Below are 20596 nucleotides of genomic sequence, written 5' to 3'. Positions count from 1 at the left end.
ATATTTAAATGGTCAGGCAGTAGTTCGTGCCCTATATCTATAGCTTCCTACAGTAGCACACATTTTCAGAAGCAAATGTAAATATATAGATAAGCACAATATTGCGGGGGTAATGCCGTTCTTGCAGAACCCTTAACCTCGTCATTTTAAAAAATGAGTTATCAGCGACCCTATGTGAACTTGGGTCCATCTACAGCAAAGGAAATTCTAGACTTAAATAAGCTTCTGAGTCTTGTACATCGCAATCCCTTCATTAAAACCGGCCAGTGCCTCCCCTTCCCAGCTGCACACTGGGATCTGCAATATATTTTTCAGTCTGGACCGAGTTGACTTTGAACTAGTGGAACAGTCCTGAGCGGGAGCAAAATGACCTGGCCCTTTGCACAGACTTCACCAGCGCTGCGTTTATCGTCCCATCTCTCTCTTTCTGGAGCAGGCACACACAGACCACTCTGTCTCTCTCACCTCGGTTTTCTTCTTTATCTCTATCTATTCTTCTTCCTTTGCTTGTTTCTTCTTCCCCTTTTCTGGTTTTTCTTTTCTTTTTCCCACTCCCCCAAACACACACACACAGACACACACAGACACACTCTTTCAGTTTTTTTTTATCAGAATTTCTATTGCTCTTCATCCTTTCCTGCCTCATCATTCCGATTTTCGCGCGCGCGTGTGTGTAACATATTCATGCTAATATACCATAGAGGTAATGTAGATCCTACTCTTAATTGCCCTGCCTTCACTCTGGTTTCTTATTCGGTGTCTGTCTCTGTTCTGCTGCCTGAGTCTATTTTATTATCTCCCTTCTTCCCCGCTTCTCTTGTCTATGTGTCCCTCTGCCTGGCTCTTTCTTTGCAGATTTTACGCGCCCCCCCCCCCTTTCCCCGCGCCGCTCGCCTCTGTCTATCGCTGTCTCTGCCTCCCCTTCCCCAGCAAATCCACTGCCCCCTGCACTCCCCCTCTGCTCTGCTCCTCGCTGGAGTTAGTTTGGTGGAATCTCTGCTGACGTCACGTCGCTCCCAATGCGGAGAGGGGGCGAGAGAGAGGGAGCCGGAGAGTAAAAGAAAGAGCGAGTCAGACACAGGAAGATCTCCGATCCCACAGCGAATACACTAGCCCCCCGCTTCCCCCCCGCCCCCCAGCCCCAACCACCTCCACGGAACCCTGCGCTCTTGTTTGGATCCTTTATTACTTCTGCCCCTGAGTTGCTGGCGCTGCAGTCAAGCCAGCCCCCAGGATTTGCTAAATCTCGAGGAGGAGAAGAAAGAATAACGGGGTGGAAAGCTCAACGAGTAGCCGGTAAGTGGAGGCCCATCCTTCCCCGGGATGTGAGATAATGCGAGTCTGAGAATTGGTTCCACTTTGCGGGGATCTTCCCGCTAGGTGATTTGTGTGACTCTCTGATGTCTCTTTTCGCTAGCGAGGGCCGTTCCAAACAGACGTGAGTCGAGCCGTTCTGGGGACTTTACACTGTTTTTCAGTCCTGGCAATAATGATCTATGGGGGCAGTTCAATGGCAATCGAGAAGATCGTGAGTTGTCTCGGAAAACGGTGCATCTCCCTGAACCCTCCTCTACCTACTTCACGTTAATACGTCTGGAGGGATTGGCGTTCGAGAGATAAAAGGAGTCAAGTCACTGAGGGTGGGGTTTGTTTTTTTTTTAAGGCTTCTAATGTTTTGCCTAAGAAAAAAATCCAGCTATTAAATGAGGCCTTGAGAATACTACCTGCGAGACAGGCCCTTTTGCAGAAGAGAGTTTTATTATTTAGGTCAGCTCGGATTGGTCACAATTTTAAAATTGTGTCTTTCTAAAAATGCTTTAAAGTTAGTGCGATTTGTTAATTTATTTTACTGTTAATTGTATTATTAATTGTACGTTATCTGTGGAGGGAAAATATTGTCTCGATTACATTCCTTACAGTGCTTTTTTTCCTCTCCCCCTCCAAAATAAAAAGAAAATGGTGTGGATCGCTTCCTCTCTAACTATGCGTACCTTAATTTCTTTCCTAAAGGCAGCATTACAGAACATAATTTTTTAAATTAAGGACATCATTTACTGTAGGGAAACTTAAATTAAGTTAGGGAAAGAAGTCACCTAAAGCTTTAAGATTTTTACCTAGTTTCAGACAATTGCATATCTGGGGAGTAAAAGAGTGTTATGCACAAAGGAATTGCATATGCTTTACATGAGAAAGTGTAATGTGTGTGCCGATAAATGAATAGCCTTACGTGTAGCCTCCAAGAAATATTAATACAATAGAATTAATCTAAATCGTTGTCCTGTGTTCACTAGATTGTAACTAGCAAGGCTTGTTTGTATTTTCAGTATAAGGAAACATCCTTTATTTACTCAAGTAACCCTTACTCAGGAGAGCAGTCACTGGGACTAACTACGGATTACTCGGATGAATAAAGATTACAGCATTAGGCCTTAAATTAAGCACCGATTTCGTTTATGAACCACCTACAATAACACCTACCATATTACAAAAACTACTAACTCCAAATTATGACCGGTGGTTCTGTGATACTAAAATGTTTTGCAAGATATTTGCCAGGGCCTCGGATTAATTTGTTTCTAAAATGACATCAATGTGTACAACTCACCTGATACTGCTTATTACTAGGTCAGCTATAGTTTAAGTGCTTGGAGCAGAGTATTAATTAACTGAATTTCCTCAGCAATCCAAGAAAAAGAAAATACTTCAACAGTCTATGAGTTTGCTATTTGTTTTCATTTATAAAAATAATTAAATAGTTTGAAAGTGACAAAGTGGACAGGAGAAATTAAAATAAAAAACAAAGGGGAGAGCAACCCCCTTACTAAATGATTCGGCATTGTCATTTCTGTAGTCAACAGAAAATTGCCTCTTCTTTTATGCCCATTCCCCTGTTGAGATGTTCTTATAAAAATTAAAAGAGAGAAAATAAAGATCAGTGGTGTAATTGGGATCTGAGCGGCTGAAACCAGGAGAGTAATAATCCTGTCTAACAAGATATATTCATCCCAGGTCAGCAGCATTTGAGGGGAGAGAAAAACTTCCCATTCGGGGGAAAAAAAAGTTGTGCATCTCAATTTGTTAGATAAATTAGCCGTCAAGGAAAGCGAAGAGGCAAGGCAAGTGAATTTGTCATGCAAGGCTTGTCTTGACAGAGCCGGTTTAAGGACTATCAGAGAGGAATTAAGGTTTTCTTAATTGCCTTCCCCAAAAATTTAGCCACAGCTCATATAGTAGGCCCAGTTATAGGAAAGAGCATTTAATACAGATCAGAGTTCTTCCTAAGTCCTTCTTTGGCTTTGAATATGAATTCCGGTGTCGTAATATGACTCAGAAATGTCCTGAGAAACATACCTTGACCTTTTTTTTTTTTTTTTTTTTTTTTTAATTCTCACTTCGAGAAAATCCGTGTTATTTACAGAGCTGCAGACTGCATTGGAAAATGTGACTGTTGGTTGGTTCAGCCATACTCATGTCGATTATTAATTATCAGTATTATTAATTATTATTTTGTTATTTTATTATTATTTATTTCATCAAAAATGTTTGTAAACTCCAGTCTGCGGCATTTTAGGCACTAGCTAATACTGCATCCAGTTCAGACACTAAAAAAAGAAAGAAGAAGAAGAAGAAACGAAAGAAAAGATTCCGAAATGATGATGACATGCAAATTTCCCCAGAAATTATCATAAGTAAACATTTGAAGCCTGGACTAATAAAATCCCATCTGTGTTACTTCATATCGAGTTAGCAGAGAGCTGTGATAATGAATTTTGTAATATCTCACGAACAGACATCTCAATCAGGCACTAATCCTGTGATTTTACTGCAGAATCACTAAATCTGGAGCAGTCAAACTGCTGCTCTTTGGCACAGGGATAGCGAAGGCGCACCTCCTGCCGCGACCAGCGAGGGCTCCCAGGCTGGCGATCCTAAACTGTCACAGACCGGGTTCCCACTGCCTGGCCAGCTAGATTAGAAAGAGGACGCTCAGGGCTCGCATTGTCAGGTTTCCCCAGAACAGGGAAGCAGCACGTGTAATCAACGGCGCTATCCTTAATGAATACAAACGATTTTCTCCCTAGGATACACTTCTGCAATCCGCTTGTGCTACTGTTTTACCTGCTCTGAACTACAACTATTCCATTGGTGCGTGGTTTACTATTTGAACCTCGCTGAACAGACAGCAGAGCACAATGGGGTATGAGGCTTTCCTAGACCAAAGGGCGTCGTGGTAGCCTTTAGAAGGTAATACAGAAAAAGATACAATGAAATGAAATCGAATCTAGTTCAGGGTTGTACTACCCCCTAGTAACCTTAACGTGATTTTAAAGTCGATGATGACTTAAAAGTGCGAAGTGTAGGAAGCCCCTTTTGTACCAATTATAGGAAAGCTAAATCTACTGCATCAAATGTGATGACAGTCTAATTTAAACTCAGCTTGTACAAAAGACAAATGACATGTATTCTATCATCTGAGAAAATTATGAATCCATAAACAACAGGATTAAAATGTGCTAAGGACAAGTTTGGTTGCAAAGTTTTAAAATATTAGATAAGTGCCTACAAAAGGCCGTTCGCCATTCACAAATAAACAATGCGATTCTTCAAAGGGAATAAAGGCAGAAATGTTTGATCGCCTTGATCATTGTGATCATTATTACTGCCTTTTAATACCAGTGTGTCCCTTTCTGAGCGACAAGTAGGTGAACTTGATTCTGATTTTTTTAAAATGTATTTTGTAAAAATCGTTACGAAAATATGTTAGCAACGTGCTGCACACTGACTACTGCAGCACGTCTCCTTTGACGTTTAATTTTTCTTAAGTAAGCATTTTTAAAATAAAATCCAATACATTTGATGTTTTACAGATAACGGGTGATGGAGTCCAACTGTCGTAAGCTAGTATCGGCTTGTGTTCAATTAGGTAAGACAAATATTTCCGATCGATTCATATGAAAGTCTTTATGTGTGGAGAAGAGTAGTTTATTCGAATGTAAGTGGCTGTGTATTATCCGTGAGAGAGAGAGAGAGAGATGCACTTATATTTTTATAATCACATATTACATTTACAAATACTGATGTGCCGATTGATCAAATACTATTTTCTCTCTACGCAGAGAGCTGATACTTTAATGGTCAACAAAATTGAAGATCAATATTTTCTGGACTTTTAAATTATTTGAACTGCGGTGAAATTCACGCGGACTGTAATGTTCACAATGATGGTGATTTGGCAGAGTTCTACGTTTGACAGCCTCTCCTCTCTGTCTGTCTCTCTCTCTCGTCCTCTCTCTAGTAGGGGTGCAACCTTCTACAGTTGAATGTCTTTTCTCCAAAGACTCTGATATTAAAAAGGGGGAATTCAGTGACCCTCCAGAGAGCAGGAAAGAGGCAACCAGCAGCAAGCTCTTCGGGAGGCAGCATCCCAGCGCCAACGGTAAGCGAGAGCCCCCCAGGCCGCCTCCCTTCGGTCCCACTCACCTTATCACTCGTGAGTGAGAGAAAGGGAAGAGAGAGTCCAACGTGTTGGATGCTTAATTGTTCCCTCTTTATTTATTCCTCTTTTTTTTAACTAAAAGGGCTTGTCTCAGGTGTGCAGTGCCCTGTCCTGGTTGGATTCTGGCGCAAAGTGTGTTGGTTGTTATTTGGATAGGGGACTTGCAGAGGAAGTTTCCCAAACTCCTTTCTCATCCTCCACTCTCTCTCTCTAGCTCTTGTTTGGGAAGGTAGGCCGGTCCTGAGCTAAAACGCGGTCCAACAGCGACCTCTGCTGCTGTACATCTGCGCCACTGCACAGAGAAGCAACAAACGGGGGAAACTGGACAATGCTGCCCACTTGCCAAAAAGTTAACTGGGTCCAGGTTTTTTGCTGTGGGGCGTGCAACTCAATTAAAAATGGATATTCTTGGGGAGGTATTTTCCCCGTGCAAACAGCGGCGTGCAATAACGTGTTGTGAATAACAACTTTCAGGGCCAGCTTGTGTGCTTTTTTTTTTCTTTTTTCTTTTGCTAAGGCAACACTTCCCACGGAGTTGAAAACGGGAAGGGGAGAGGGGTTGCCTGAGTAAGGAGTGCAGGCAGGATCTGTCGAGTGGACTGTCTGGACGTATCCGCATCCTTTTGATGCGACCCTTTCATACGGTTTCATTGCACATTTTTGCTGTGCTTTAAAATGTTTTCTTTGTGCACCTAATCGGAAGTGTCTTCGTCAGTATTTTTTTAAATTAAAGTTCACAATAAAAATTTTTGCTAAAAGTTCAAAATAAGAATAATTTTGGTAACTATCTGCGCTAAACATCGGATATGTCTTTTTTCTTAAAAAAAAAACCAAAAAATAAAGAGACACAGGAAACCACTGATAGGAGGATCTCTCCACCCCCTTTTTGATTCAAGATTTAAATATGGCTCTAATATGTGAATACAAAATGTAATAAAGAAAAACATCAATGCAAACATATTACAAAGAAGAAAACAAGCTCTCTAGTTCACGTTCCTATTTAATTCAAGAGAAGCATAATTTTGTTTAAATAAAATATATGAAAGTGAATAAATAGTACAGGAAACTAGACTGCACTGATAATGTAAGTATTCCTGGTCTTGTGGTTAAACACTTACTTGTAAGAATATAGTATTAACGCAATTTGGCTAAATAGCTTAATATTTCTCAGATAACATCAAGTGATTTGCAATTGTTCGTTCCCCCCTTCCCCGTTTGGAAGTTTTCATCACTGTTTGACAGCTCCTTATAAAAATAAATGATTAGACCAAAGAATGGTTAAAAATCAAGCTTAGAAACAATTCCAAACCCTAAAGTATTATGACCCAATAATTTGTCATCCCGAAAAAATACATCATATTAAATTGTGCACAAATAAGGTTTATCAATGTTTTGCACTTTTTAATCCACAAGTAATAGCTGTTAAATAATGTGGAGAGGAAAGATGACATTGGTTTATATATGGTTTGAGAATAACAAAGGCCTTTTTACCCTTCACCTTTTTTTCCCCAATGAACAGGTGGTTTTAATCAAAGACTACAGCAGGAGCTAATGGGAAAGTGGGGACCTTTCTGCTATAATAAATTTATGAGTCCTTACAAGCCAGTTTTATTCTTCTAAGTATTTATAAAAGTAATATCCACATATGCTCTATGACATGGTAGTTTTTACTTCCCTTGCTGAGAAACAAATGGTTATTTTCTTAACCATTAATTATGAGTCCGGATTATTGTATTACATGTAAAATTTCCTGCCTAGTGCAATATCGATAAGTCTATTTTTTACCCTTCAGACTGAAGGGGAAATTGCTATCCAAACATATTTAATACCATTAATTAAAATATACCTCTGTGTTGAAGTAATGCTGAATACCTTGAGTTTGTTGGCAATTTTTTGGATTTTTTAAATGGTAATATTTCATGGAATTTGTTCTATATAGAGCTATGTATAAATGCAGACCGTTTTGTTGAAACCTAATGAATAATTATAACTCCCAGAATGTCCTCAGTTGTTAGGATGATTTATTTGAAAGTAATACAAGCAGTATATTTCCTTATTTACTTACATTATTTTGTTTTCTTTTTCTGTTTTAAATCTTTTAATCCACCTTGGTTTTGTATCGCGTAGTTAGAAGGAAATGCAACGATTTAATCTTTTATGTCATTTACTTCTGACAAATCTTTCCCCTTCTGTCAAGGCTTTTAAGTTGCTGTGTTAGGAAGTCAGGTATCAGAGACACAAAACAATTATTCTTTGGGAGCATATCCTGCCATAGTTCCTTTTGTCAAATTACAGTTGGGGGTCACTGTGACTTTGGAGAAAAAAAGATATGTAAGAGGGGGAAATCAGAGGAAGAGAGCCTGCAAAATACAAAGGATTGTTGAGTTTCTGCAAGTGCTGAACATTTTCATAGCTCAGCAGAAAATAAAGGCTTTATTGGAATAAATGGGAATGTACACAGTCATATTAATATCTACATGAACATATTCTTGCTACAAATAATTTCAAATGCAAATTTACTAATCTTATATTTAGCCATAAAATGGAATTTAGGAAAAGTATTTCTTAGTGACAAACCACATAAAACTACTTAAACTGTGTAGTGGGGGAGCGGGTCAGGAGGGACTCACATTTTATAAGTACTGTTTATTATTATTTCATTTTAATTTCTGTGCAGTGCCCTGGCCTTTTTGATAGGGCATGCTGAGTATATGCAATTATTATATATCTTTTTGTAAATTCCACATTAGAAATCATGTTATGTAATTAATAACCCAGTCATGGAATAGCAGGCTCATAATATATAATGCTGAAATAACATATTGCCTTATTCCATCGCTCTCAACATCGCAAATTGATTATTTCAACTTGTTAAACTAATTATTTGCGGCTGAATATTCAATAATTTAACATCACTTTTAGAAAAGCCCCCACTCATTCAGCTTTATGTACGTATTCTCCTGCAAAGTTAGGTACACCACTGTTTAAAGAAGATATTTATCACTTATTTTTACAAAAGTTAAAAGCTAACTATGCAAGTTTGGTAACCCTCTGTGGCCCCTCTCCACTCATTGTCTAGTTTCTTATAAGAACCAAATAAATTGGTTAGTCTCTAAGGTGCCACAAGGACTCCTTTTCTTTTTGCGAATACAGACTAACACGGCTGTTACTCTGAAACCAATATCAACAGTTACCCTAGTGTAGGTGTGTAAGTGGATAGATAGATAGATAGATAGATAGATAGATAGATAGATAGATAGATAGATGATATAGATATTCAACGGGCCTAACTGAAAATCTCTGTATCCTATCAGTTCAGCGAGATACAAATTTCCCTGGCACCGCCAGTGCAGATATGGTGGAAAAGCCACATGAGTCCACCAAAATGTCACCGTAGCTAAGTATGCATGGCAGGAAGTACAATGTGCTGCTTGAACAGTGTCAGTACCAAAATGTAATTTAGGATGGCAACCGTGTCCAAAAAGGGGTAGAGAAACCATTGGCACTTGGCTTCCTAACAGCAGCCTGGCCAGTTGGAGGAAATCAGAGAAAATAACCTTGAGAAGAAAGAAAGAGGGAAACCTGAAGAAGAAAGGCCCGAGTAAGATAAGAGAAAAGAAACTGGCCTGGGAAAGAAAGAGAGTCCTAAGAGAGCAAAGAAGGGCCTAGGACTAAGAGAGAGACTGGGAGCTGAACAGCGAAGGTGGGAGCCTTGGAAGGAAGAGAAACGCGGTTTCCCGTTTCTAAATCTGCAACACACTCTGGTCATACACTACATTTCAGTGTTTCCGCAATTGATTGGGACTGATTCTCTCTCCAGGGGCAATGCGATTACAGCAGTTACTATCCCAAATTTAAGTTTCCCTTCAAATATTCTCTGCAAAATGAAAATTAAAAGTTACTTATTGTTCCTTTGATTTTTTTTTTTCCGTCCTCGTCTCACAATAATAGATGCAGCAGTTGTTAGACTGACCCCAGGGAAAACTAAATGTATAACGAAAGCTTATTCGTGAGGAGGAATATACTAATGGAACAATCTGATGTCTTCTTAATCCTATGTAAAAAGCTTTGTCGTCTTCCTAATATTGACTGAATGGGTAATTAATGGCTCTCCATCTAGGAGAATACCCGGTAATCCAAGATAGGCGAAAGACAACAAGCCAAAGGTAAAAGACAACAGGACTAGCTGGAGACTCTACATAAGAACCAATTTATCCATTTAGGAGAGTGTTACGTCTAGAAACAATGATCTTATAGTAGATGAAGGCAAAAGTGGGAAAATAAATACCTGCAGTATGTCTTGCAAACACAGCAGTATCCAGTTAAGCAGGTCATCTGAGCTCCTGTTTCAAGATCTCGCTCTCTCTTTCCCTCTCTCTTTCTCTCATTCAGAGATCAATTTAAATCTGTGCAGAATTTGTAGGGTTCTGGGTACTGGCCCGTTGAAGTTGGACTAAGGTCTGCCCTCCCCCCTCCCGTCCGCCTAACGGTTACAAATGATCAGGAAACATAAGATTTACCATAATGGATCAGACCAGTGGTCTTGATATCTATTCCGGTATCCTGTCCACACAGTGGCCCGCACTAGCTGTTTCAGTGGAAAGTGCAAGAAACCCTACAAAAAGAAATCTGCCCACAATCAAAGGAGTTGGGTTTTTGTTTTGCTTCTTTGTTTGTTTTCCCCCTTCTGAAATCCCTATTCCACAGAGGCTGTGAGGATCTGGAATCTAAAGAGAACCAATGATTCTACCGGAATTAAAAAATAAAACAACTTCTGACATTTTAATTTCAACCTTTAGCAGTAATGTATTACTTGGGTTACTACAATTAGGTTGGGGTTTTTTTGTCAGCTGACAGCTTTTAAAATACTATTTCGCTAGGGAAATAAAAACTTCATCTCAGATTAAAGGTGGGTATTTTTGGATTTATCTGATTTATGGTCACCATGACAACTAATGCCGAATGTTAGCTACCCTCATGGCTGGCGGGGGCGGGCGAGGGGGAGAGGACAGGGGGAGAAGCAATGGAGGAGTTTTAATCACAGTATTGTAAATAAGTGACTGCAGCCTTCCCTTCTGACTATACCTGAATATGTCTCCATTCCTACTTCCCCCCACTCCAACCCTCCACTACACACATGTTCAGGTAGAAATGGGCCTAAAATAGCCCGTTAGGTTCCCGGAGATGCTTCATAACTGAGACCATTCTACTCAAATTCTTTAGGACGGTTCTATATTTAAAAAAATCTCTCCTGATTCTTAACATAATCCAGATTTTTACAAGGGGAGGGGACCCATTTGATCTATTATCTAGAACCTAGATAGGAGAAGGAAGAGTTCGAGCCAGTTAGAGCCACTAGAGCAAAGGAACCCAAAGGGAGTCCAGGGTTTGTCAAAAGAATCTTGACAGAGCTGAGGTTTTTTCTTCCATCAGCGCCTAATATTCTAACAACCAAGGGATTCTGCAAACTATAAATCGCCTAATCCTTCAACTCAGAATTTCAAATGCGCAACAGTCACTAAAACTGCGTGCTGTGCAGTAGATAGAAAGCATGGTTCTGCAGTCACTTACATGTGTAATTATTCTTGACATACTAATAGAAACAGGAAAGAGCTGACAATAAAGACGTCAAACCGGGTGGGGTGGGGTGGGCGCTTGTTCTTTGATTAATTAAGAAGTTGGACCAGAATGTGGGAAGGGAGAGAGCCACTAAAGAGACAAACATTCAGAGTTTCCAATTTATAAACTTTTAAAAATGCCTGTTAAAAACGAGCGTGGTTGGCCACGCATCCTCATATTCTTCCATTGTTGAAGTCCATAGCAGAGTCGCAGTTGAGAACTGACAGTTTCGTTTCATTCTAAGCTAAAGAACAATCCCTAGGACTCTGTTGCAGGGCGTTCTCAAACGGGTTTGAACAGTAAAATCTAACAACTGTGGAACTAAATAAGAATATAATGCATAATCGGTTGCTTAATACAGTGACAAAACAGCATGGCTCTATGTCAGACCCAAAAAAACCGCCAAACCATTTGTCTGGAAGAGGGGAAAAGAAACCGAATTCAATCTCTTATCTGAGAACATTAAATCCCCTTTCTGACTACGAGTTATACAGTGCATTTGCGGATGTGGAGTCTTGTGTACGAATTTGACCAACGTTAAGCTTTATGACAGAGGCAAAAAGTCATAATGATTTATGACCAAACAAGTAAGAATTCAACATAGCATCCCATTACAGAGGAACCCACAAAGTGCATAATAAGTGCCTTGCAGTTTCCAAACCATACATATGTCTTTTCGTTAAATCCCAGGATCCCAGGAAAGGTTTGCATGTCTCAACTAAAAAGCCCCGTCTTCAAAAATATAAATGAAGAATAGCTCTTCACCCTTAACACACACACACTTTGCCCATACTCCAATTTAAAAGTGGAAGCCCTAGATAAAAATAGAAGCCTTGCAATCTTTTTCCTCCAACCCCTCTCCCAGATCTCTTCTGTTCTTTAACCAGAGAGAGATTTATTCCTTTACAAATCGTTTAAAGATAATAAGGGTCTCGTGCTTCTCTAATTTTCCCCGTTATTTTCAACATAATATTGAAATACAGATTTAGAAAATAACAATTGTTATATTAGCCTTGTCCACCCACCCACATCCCGGGCTTCCTTTAAAATGCTGCTCAGACAGAACTTACTTTGCTGAAGTTCTGAACCTGCAAATCTAATGCGCAGGAATGTCCCAACCTTGCGTTTAAAATAATGACACTGGGAGGCATTGGTTTCGCCCTATTGGAGTCCTTTCATTAACGAGGGCTTCGGGGATTTATGAGTACAGGACCACAGTAGTACAGCGAGGTTAAGAAGAAACTGGAATATGATTAGTAAACAAATTGTGCAGAATGGAGCTGGATTCATATTGACTTACTTATAGGTCATCTGCTGCCGGTGCAAAGGGAGGAAATATTTACTTTGCACATATACTTTATGATCTTGGGGGAATTAGCGGAAATTCAATAAGAAAACGGCTAGAATCATTTAAAAACCCCCTATTTAAAAGACTTAAGCAAATTAGAGTCTTATCAGATTAAAATCCACTACAAATGTAAGAGCATTGTCTCCATCGAAACGCTGTGGGGTCTGAGGAAAGAGATTCTTTGCCAAATCTCAGGGATAAAACACGTCATTTAAACACCAGATAATGAGCAGAATGTAAATTAATTTAACCTTCTTTACCAACAGGCTGCTAAAGTAATATGTATAATTTAGCGATAAGTAAGGCTGCAAGATATAATACTGAGAGAAAGAGCATCCACTAATAAGAAGGACCTGTCAAAAAATGAATAAAGGAAAGGGAAGCTTGGAAGTTATGTTGGCTTAAGAAAGTTCACATCTGTGGGAAACTCCCAGACATCTAGAATTGTGAAGAGTAATTATAAGTATAGGAACAATCTTATCGCACATACATCTGCAGTGTCTGGATTAGTTCGTGTCATTACGCAGAACTCTTCCAATCAATGGGGGTGCTACTTAAAACCCCATGCTATGACCCACTCCCGAGTCTATTGCAAATATTTGGGATAAGGTGTTTTCTTGCAACTGGGTTCAAAGGAGACAAACGGATATGTTCAAATATATTTGCCTCCTGCTTTATCTGCGGGACAAGCCCATCTTCTGACTGAAGAACCTTCCAGTCATGTGGCCAACATGGAAGGACACACAATCTCCACAATGTGAGATTTGCTGAAGAACTCCCCAAATTTCTATCTCACACCAACAACTACTGCAGTAATATAGCAGGACATGTAAACAAAATCAGAATGTAGGTCGGAGATTAGCTCTTGGTTTGTGCTCTGAGACGCAGCCTATGGTAGAGTTTTATACTGCCGCCCATCACCCTAATATCTCGGCGTTAGCGGTGTCTGATTCATCGTAGTCACATTGTTGCTCTAGATTTCTCCGTTCTCTTTCCTTTAGATAATTTTGCTTTTACTTAGTAATTTGTTCAAGACGGGGGGGGGGGGCTGAGGGGAAAATGGTCTCTAAAAATAAAAGGAATTTAGAAAATGTCCTTATGATCGGTTGTTTGAAATCTTCTTGAAATAATGGATGGATGTATATTGCACAAAAATGAGATTTTCGTGGTTTTATTTTCTTTGAAATTATCACAAGAAAATAAACAAGATAGTAAACGAAAAGTGAGAAATTTAAAGGTTTACAAATACAGTGTAAGGATCAGCTAGAGAGAATCTCGTTTATTGCTTTCCAATAAAATTTAAAAGATTGCTATAATTCGAAAACTACCCATTTTTCGGCAAAAAAAATCCGTTAGTCAAACTGGTATAACGCTGTGTAATGTATTATCTATTTGATTTATTAATGGGCATTTACACTTGCGTAGTATTTTAGTGTTGTCGTTTCTATCCAAGAAATCTGTAAAACGAGACTATAGTACTAAACACTTGCTAGGATCATGCTTAAAAGAATGATTTCTCTTTGACAAGCTAGGTTTTGTTTGTTTGTAAATCGGATTTATAAGGCGCCAGTTGTCTTGTTCGCAATTATAGAAAAGCTGTTTAAGACGAGGGTAATATCCATGCCAGCTGGGGTTGAAATTTTAAGATTAGTTCGGTTTTATTTGTTTCCTCTTCTTTCCCTCAGCAGCCTGCTTTTCAGTGTAGAAAATTGTGAAGCCAGCGAAGTATGTTGTTTCCCCATATCACTGGGGAACGGCAATAAATGTTATTTATAACAATGTGTGGGTCTATACAGACATACCCCCCGACACACACATATGCCTTCACCCGCGTTTGGAATCACCTCCTTTATATACCCAATCTCTTGCAATTTAGGCACGGCAGGTTGCACAAGCCTCTGGTCCCGCAGAGTGAATTACTTAGCCCAGCCCTGCTTCTCTGATAGGTCGCGGTTATGATAGTCGGCCTTCCGCCTAGCGCTTCCTGATTGGTCCGGAGCGACATCATTCCTGCCCCGAGCAGCGGGTCCCGGGCGGGGGAGGGAAGGGGTCGGGTGACATCACTGCCCGGGGAAGGCCTCCTCTGGTTTTAAGATGTTGGGCAAACAGGGAAGTGGCTGAGCTGATCGGGTCCCTTGCTCGCCTGGGTGCTGCGCCTAGATGTGTGCACAAGAGAGAGTGGCTGAGCTGGGGAGGGCTGCTGCTGCCTTGGATATAATATCATCTACCTGCCCCTGTCACTCTGACACTTACTGACACTGCCATCGCCTTAGCGTGTCAGTCAGGAGACTTGGTTCCTATGGTTATTCATTATTATTAGGAATATTATTATTATTATTATAGGGTCGAATTTACCTTCTTCTTTTTAATCGTTTTTTTTTTTCGTGCTGCCTTCACGCCACAAAGAAAACCCCGTGTGCCTCTGTGTGTGTTTTCCTTGAGACTTTAGCTAAGGCTGGCTGGACTTGCACATTAGACTTCTTAGGACTCTTTCAGTTGAAAGGGTAACAAGTTGCTTCTTGAACGCTGGCCGCTGCTGCTGCTTTTCTGTCTCCCACTGGACCAGGGAGCCATACAGGGAGTTGAGCCCGCACCTTCTGCAACGCTGCGCCTTGGAGCGGGGGTGCAGTGTCTATATATCTCTATATACATCGCTATACGTATATATATATATATATATACATAGAGACACACACAGAGAGAGAAATATTTGGCTTTCTTTTGCCGATGAACTTCATGAAAGATCCCTTAAGCCTGGAGCGCCTGGGAGCCGGGAATAAACTGTGCTCCACTTCACCTTCCTCCTCCTCCTCTTCATCCTCTTGCCATCATCACCAGTCGCCGCTGGCCATGGCTTCAGCTGTAGCGCCGGGGCAGCCTCGCTCTTCCCTGGACTCCTCCAAACACCGGCTGGAGGTGCACACCATCTCGGACACCTCCAGCCCCGAGGCCGCAGGTAAGACAGAGTCCATCCCGGGGTGAGGCTACGCCCCCCCCCCCCTTACAAAGCCCCCTGGTAACTTCTGCATCACCCTGTGTCGCAGCTCAGTCTCGCGGCCGACCACCCCCCAACCCCCACCCGCAGTCTCTTCCTATGTTTTCTTGAGTGAAGGAAGGTGAATTGGAACCGCAACTGAGGTTCCTCTGAGTGTCTCTCCTGGCAGCAGAGCCCGGCTGATTGCCTTCGGTCTGCGTGTTCATTGGGAGCATAGGGAAAACCCTTCCCCCGTATAATGAATTGCTTCTGCAGGGACGCTCCGGCGGGTTTGCATTGGGATTCACTGCGGCTCCCATTTGGCTATGGAGTGCCCCAGCATCCAGCTGCGGAGAAAGGGAGAGAGACCCCTCGGCGCCCTTCAACCAGGGAGTTGTGGGGCAAGAGGGTCCACAAGGCGAGAGCAAAGATATTCAACCGGGACAATTATGTAGTCAGATCCTCAGTGAACCTTAATGCGCGAGATACAACACATGCAGCGACTATCATTTACTTTGGTATTTGGAAGTGTATTTGAATCAAGGTCTGTTGATTACCTCCAAGAAATACTATGTGTGTGTTTATTATAAATACATATGTACGGACAAGGTAACGATATTTATCTGGATACATAACTATGTACATACAGATAAATATTCTATCTAACCTTCTAGCTGTATTTGTATCGTCTGTACGTAGTCTCTCTCTCTGTTATCTATAAGAAATGGATAAATACATCGATCTGTACGGTAGAGAGAGCGTGTGTGTGGTGTGGGGGGGTGCATACACATACAGAGCTGTAAATATAAGGTTAACAAAATCCAATCAAACGAGCCTTCTCTCTGTAGGGGGAATACTTGCCACCTTTTCTCGTAGCATTAAGGAGCAGCCTTTTGAACGTGGGGTGCCCTTATTTTACAGAGAAAGAGAAAGGCCAGCAGAGTAAAAACGAGGATGCCGGGGTTGAGGATCCCTCCAAGAAAAAGAGGCAACGACGGCAGAGGACTCATTTCACCAGCCAGCAGCTGCAAGAGCTGGAGGCCACTTTCCAGAGGAATCGCTACCCGGACATGTCCACCCGAGAAGAGATTGCCGTCTGGACCAACCTCACCGAAGCCAGAGTCAGGGTAGGTACAGACGCCGAAAGCCCGATGCTGCCTGGTGGGGGAAGTGTTGGACCGAATGCAGCTGCTTTCGATTTCAGTTTGCGTTCAAAACTTCAGAGCCTTTGCACAAAAGCATCAGGGAGCAAGACATTTATGTCAAAGCGAGACAGATTACGATCTCCCTTCTTGGAATATGGTGCATCGCACGTTCCGCCCTTACTGTGCAATGTGTTCTCTTCCTTTTGATCGAAATGCGAATGAAAACATTAGCCAAGAAAGCAACTTGAAACAGGCTTCAACCTGTGCTGCCTCTAATGAGAAAAAGATACAACATACACAAGGGCTTTTATTTCCTCATAGGCATTCAGGGCATGCCCTTCCTTGCATTTTCTCTTTCTTTTGGTTTCATAACTACCCTAGCGCTTCCCCCACCCTTTCCCCCTCAGATTTATGGTACTATCACAGTGCTAAAAGTTATCAAGATTATGGGCCAAATCCTGATCCTATGCTGTCCCATTACTGTGAGGCCCTCGCTCAAAAATAGACCCCCAAAATGAATCCCGAGATCCTTGCTATTTTCAGATATAACCCATGGTTCATTTATTGCTCTACTTGTACAAGGATACTATTAAAAATACAGTTAATAGAAAAACATGTTTTATTTGTGGGAAAAGACTTTTTAGTCTTAAATGCTTTAGAATTAGAGTAGACCTGTAAAATAAATTAATAAAGACCTCTGTTTTAAATTAGGAATTAGCTTAATCTACAGAAATTTAGAAGTAAAAATATATTTTAATTAAAAATAGGCCAGCTGTAGACTTCAGACTAAACGGAATAGTAGAAATATACAGTGAGTAATTAAGAAGTATAAAAAAGGGAGAGGAAAAAATCAGGCTTGTTGATTAATTCAAGCAGAATGTAATTGCAAACTGTTTGAATCTGTCTGGTGTCAACCCCATTGCACTGTCATTTTAAAAAGTAGTCTTCTTCATTTAGGCTGTTTGTTGTTGAAAACAGTCACTTTGCATTCTTTGTCTGTCGTTAGTAGACTGGTGGGTAAAATATCGGATTATAAAATGTTAAGGTAATTTTAGCAACCATTTCACACTGTATATTTTTATTCATGAGCTGCAATATAACTGACGGATGTTTTGTGAAGATAGCTGGAGAAACATTTGCTGCTTTAGGTTGACAATATTTTGTGAATGTGAGTGGGGCATGATATTGGTTTATAGCTGTGTGTCAAGCTGTGTCAAGGATTAATTGTACAGTTAGAGATTTGTAATGTAAAACATCGTTTGTGTAAACAAAGAGGAGCCCGGGAAGGCCTCTAGTACGCAAAATAACTCTGCAGGAGGCTGGCTGACAAATCAGACACCAAGATGTGGATTGGAAAGATTTGCAGAAAGGCACACGTTTTCGCCATTGTCTGGAGGGAGGGACCTTCGATCTCACTTAGCACGTTGTTAAAAGGCAAACTTTGCCAAAAAGCAGGAGAACACGTTTGTTTATAAGTGTTTGGGGGTTCTTGAAGATTAGCACATGGGGAGCTTGCAGTTTAAACAAGCTGCTGAGTCAAGATTTATTAGTATTTCCCCTCTATCTGTAATAGGAAATATTTTTTTTTCTCCCCTGGCAAAACTCTGCAGGTTTTCTATGCGTTTTGCATTCGATTTGCAGTTTGTTTTGTTCGGTTTTTTTTTTTTTCACTTAATGTCTCCCATGTGTAAAATGACAGGGAGCAAATATAAACGCGCTGTCTTTTGTGGCGCGAATGTGTGTTTCGGAATCACGAAAGAAAAATTCATTTGCAAAATGCGTGCTCTAAAACAAATATTTTATGTGATGATCTGCAGCTGATACAGTCTGAATGTGATAGAACAAAAAATCGCTAACGTATACACTGCGGTTCCCGGAGAGTTTCTTTGGCGATTTTGCAAACTTCCGGGAGTTGTAGATTTGAATAACCATTTTAAATACAAACGTCTGTTAATAGTGAAAAATGCAATCCCGTTTTACACTGGTCAATTCTCTTGTCAGAAGAACGCGTGATATCTTTTGTATTACCGGCACCGTTAGCGAAGTGCTGTGATTTTAGTTTTTGCATAACTAAACCGCGCCTGACCTTTTCCATTTTATTTATTTATTTATTTTAAAGGTTTGGTTCAAGAACCGCAGAGCCAAATGGAGAAAGAGAGAAAGAAACCAGCAGGCTGAGCTTTGCAAAAATGGCTTTGGTCCACAATTTAACGGTCTAATGCAGCCCTACGATGATATGTACCCCGGCTATTCTTACAACAACTGGGCAGCCAAAGGCCTGACCTCTGCCTCCCTTTCCACCAAAAGCTTTCCTTTCTTCAACTCTATGAATGTCAACCCTCTGTCTTCTCAGAGCATGTTCTCCCCTCCAAATTCCATCTCCTCCATGAGTATGTCTTCAAGCATGGTGCCCTCTGCAGTCACTGGGGTCCCTGGTTCCAGCCTCAACAGCCTGAATAACTTGAACAACTTGAGCAATCCCTCTCTGAATTCTGCAGTGCCAACGCCAGCCTGTCCTTATGCTCCTCCAACACCTCCTTATGTTTATAGGGACACATGTAACTCTAGCTTGGCTAGTCTGAGACTTAAAGCCAAGCAGCACTCCAGCTTTGGATACGCCAGTGTTCAGAACCCAGCTTCCAACCTGAGCGCATGCCAATACGCTGTGGACAGACCCGTGTGAGATATTAAAGTATAAAATACTGAATGGGAATCCCTCCCCCTTCCCACAAAGACTGAGAATTATACTAGAAAGTAATGGGCACTATAGAGAAAGAGAAGGAAAGAAAGAAAAGGAGAGAGAAAACAGAGAGAAAATGAAACCACTGAAATAAGATAGTCCCTTTGTTTTCAAAGGACCTCCTGCAGATTCTGACATCTTTCACTAAGAGTATTTCCAACAGTTACAAGAACATATATATATATATATATATTTACACACACACACACACACATATATATATATATATGGACAAATGTTTGACTGGATATGATATGACATTTTAATGTTACTATAAGCTTGTTATTTTTTAAGTTTAGCATCGTTAACATAAAAATGACTGAAAGGATGTATATATATGGAAATGTCAAATTAATTTTATAAAAGCAGTTGTTAGTAATATCACAACAGTGTTTTTAAAGGTTAGGCTTTAAAATAAAGCATGTTACACAGAAGCGATTAGGATTTTTCGCTTGCGAGCAAGGGAATGTATATACTAAATGCGACACTGTATGTTTCTAACATATTATTATTAAAACGTGTGAATATCAGTTTTAGAATAGTATCTCTGGTGGATGCAATGATGTTTCTGAAATTGCAATGTAAAACATGCCCTGTGTATAACATTTCGTACAATATTATTGTTTTACTTTTCAGCAAACATGAAAAATGTGTTTTATTTCATGGGAGTAAAATATACAGCATACCGTTTTGTCTGGATTTTTTTTTTTTTTTTTTATGAATTAACTGCGTAGCGGTAACTACTTCACACTGATCAACTGATAGATGACACCCTTCTTTGGTCCCTTCTTTGGAAACACGGTGCAGTAATTTTTACTGTAATACATATAAATTACAGTTCTACCCCAACAAAAAATCTTTACACTGAAGTTACATGCTAAATAAACTCTGGCCTTGGGACGATTGACTTCTGCAAAGTAGACAGGATTCCACTATTCCCATGAATAGCTCAGCAGAAAATGGATCATTTGAGATTGCTGGACTCAAGCATTTCCAACGAAAAACAAAGTCGCTGCGTCCATGTAGGGAGTGAACGGCTCCCGCTGTGAAGGAAGCTTTTATTAAATACCAAAAGAAAGTTTGACAACAAACACCCCCTAGTCAAACCCGACAGCCCCCTTTTTTCTTAAGTAGAGAGATCTTTCATGTAATATTACATTTCTATTCCCAAATTCCTTTTCAGACATTAGCAGAAGCAAAGACCACTCCAAATAACCGCAACCTCTGAGAGCCCAAGAGGTTGAGAGGTTAGCGTGAAGTTTCCTGAGCCTTG

The 20596-nt window shown here is 40.5% G+C and overlaps 1 protein-coding gene across 2 annotated transcripts; it reads left to right on the top strand.

Annotated features, from left to right (window-relative positions):
- The first annotated feature begins 4878 nt into the window (after positions 1-4878).
- On the top strand, positions 4879-19266 carry PITX2 (paired like homeodomain 2). 2 transcript variants are annotated; one of them, XM_077814408.1, is made up of 4 exons: positions 4879-4924; positions 5300-5437; positions 16360-16565; positions 18703-19266. In XM_077814408.1, the coding sequence occupies exons 1-4, from the start codon at positions 4879-4881 to the stop codon at positions 19264-19266; spliced, it is 954 nt and encodes a 317-aa protein (XP_077670534.1). The 2 variants fall into 2 exon arrangements, with proteins under 2 accessions (XP_077670534.1, XP_077670533.1); XM_077814407.1 differs by lacking the exons at positions 4879-4924; positions 5300-5437 and adding an exon at positions 15192-15420.
- Positions 19267-20596: the final 1330 nt, after the last annotated feature.

The sequence above is a fragment of the Eretmochelys imbricata genome, chromosome 4 (genome assembly GCF_965152235.1).
Source record: "Eretmochelys imbricata isolate rEreImb1 chromosome 4, rEreImb1.hap1, whole genome shotgun sequence".
In the NCBI taxonomy this organism is placed as follows: Eukaryota; Metazoa; Chordata; order Testudines; family Cheloniidae; genus Eretmochelys; species Eretmochelys imbricata.
This window is presented reverse-complemented; position numbering and strand designations above follow the sequence as displayed.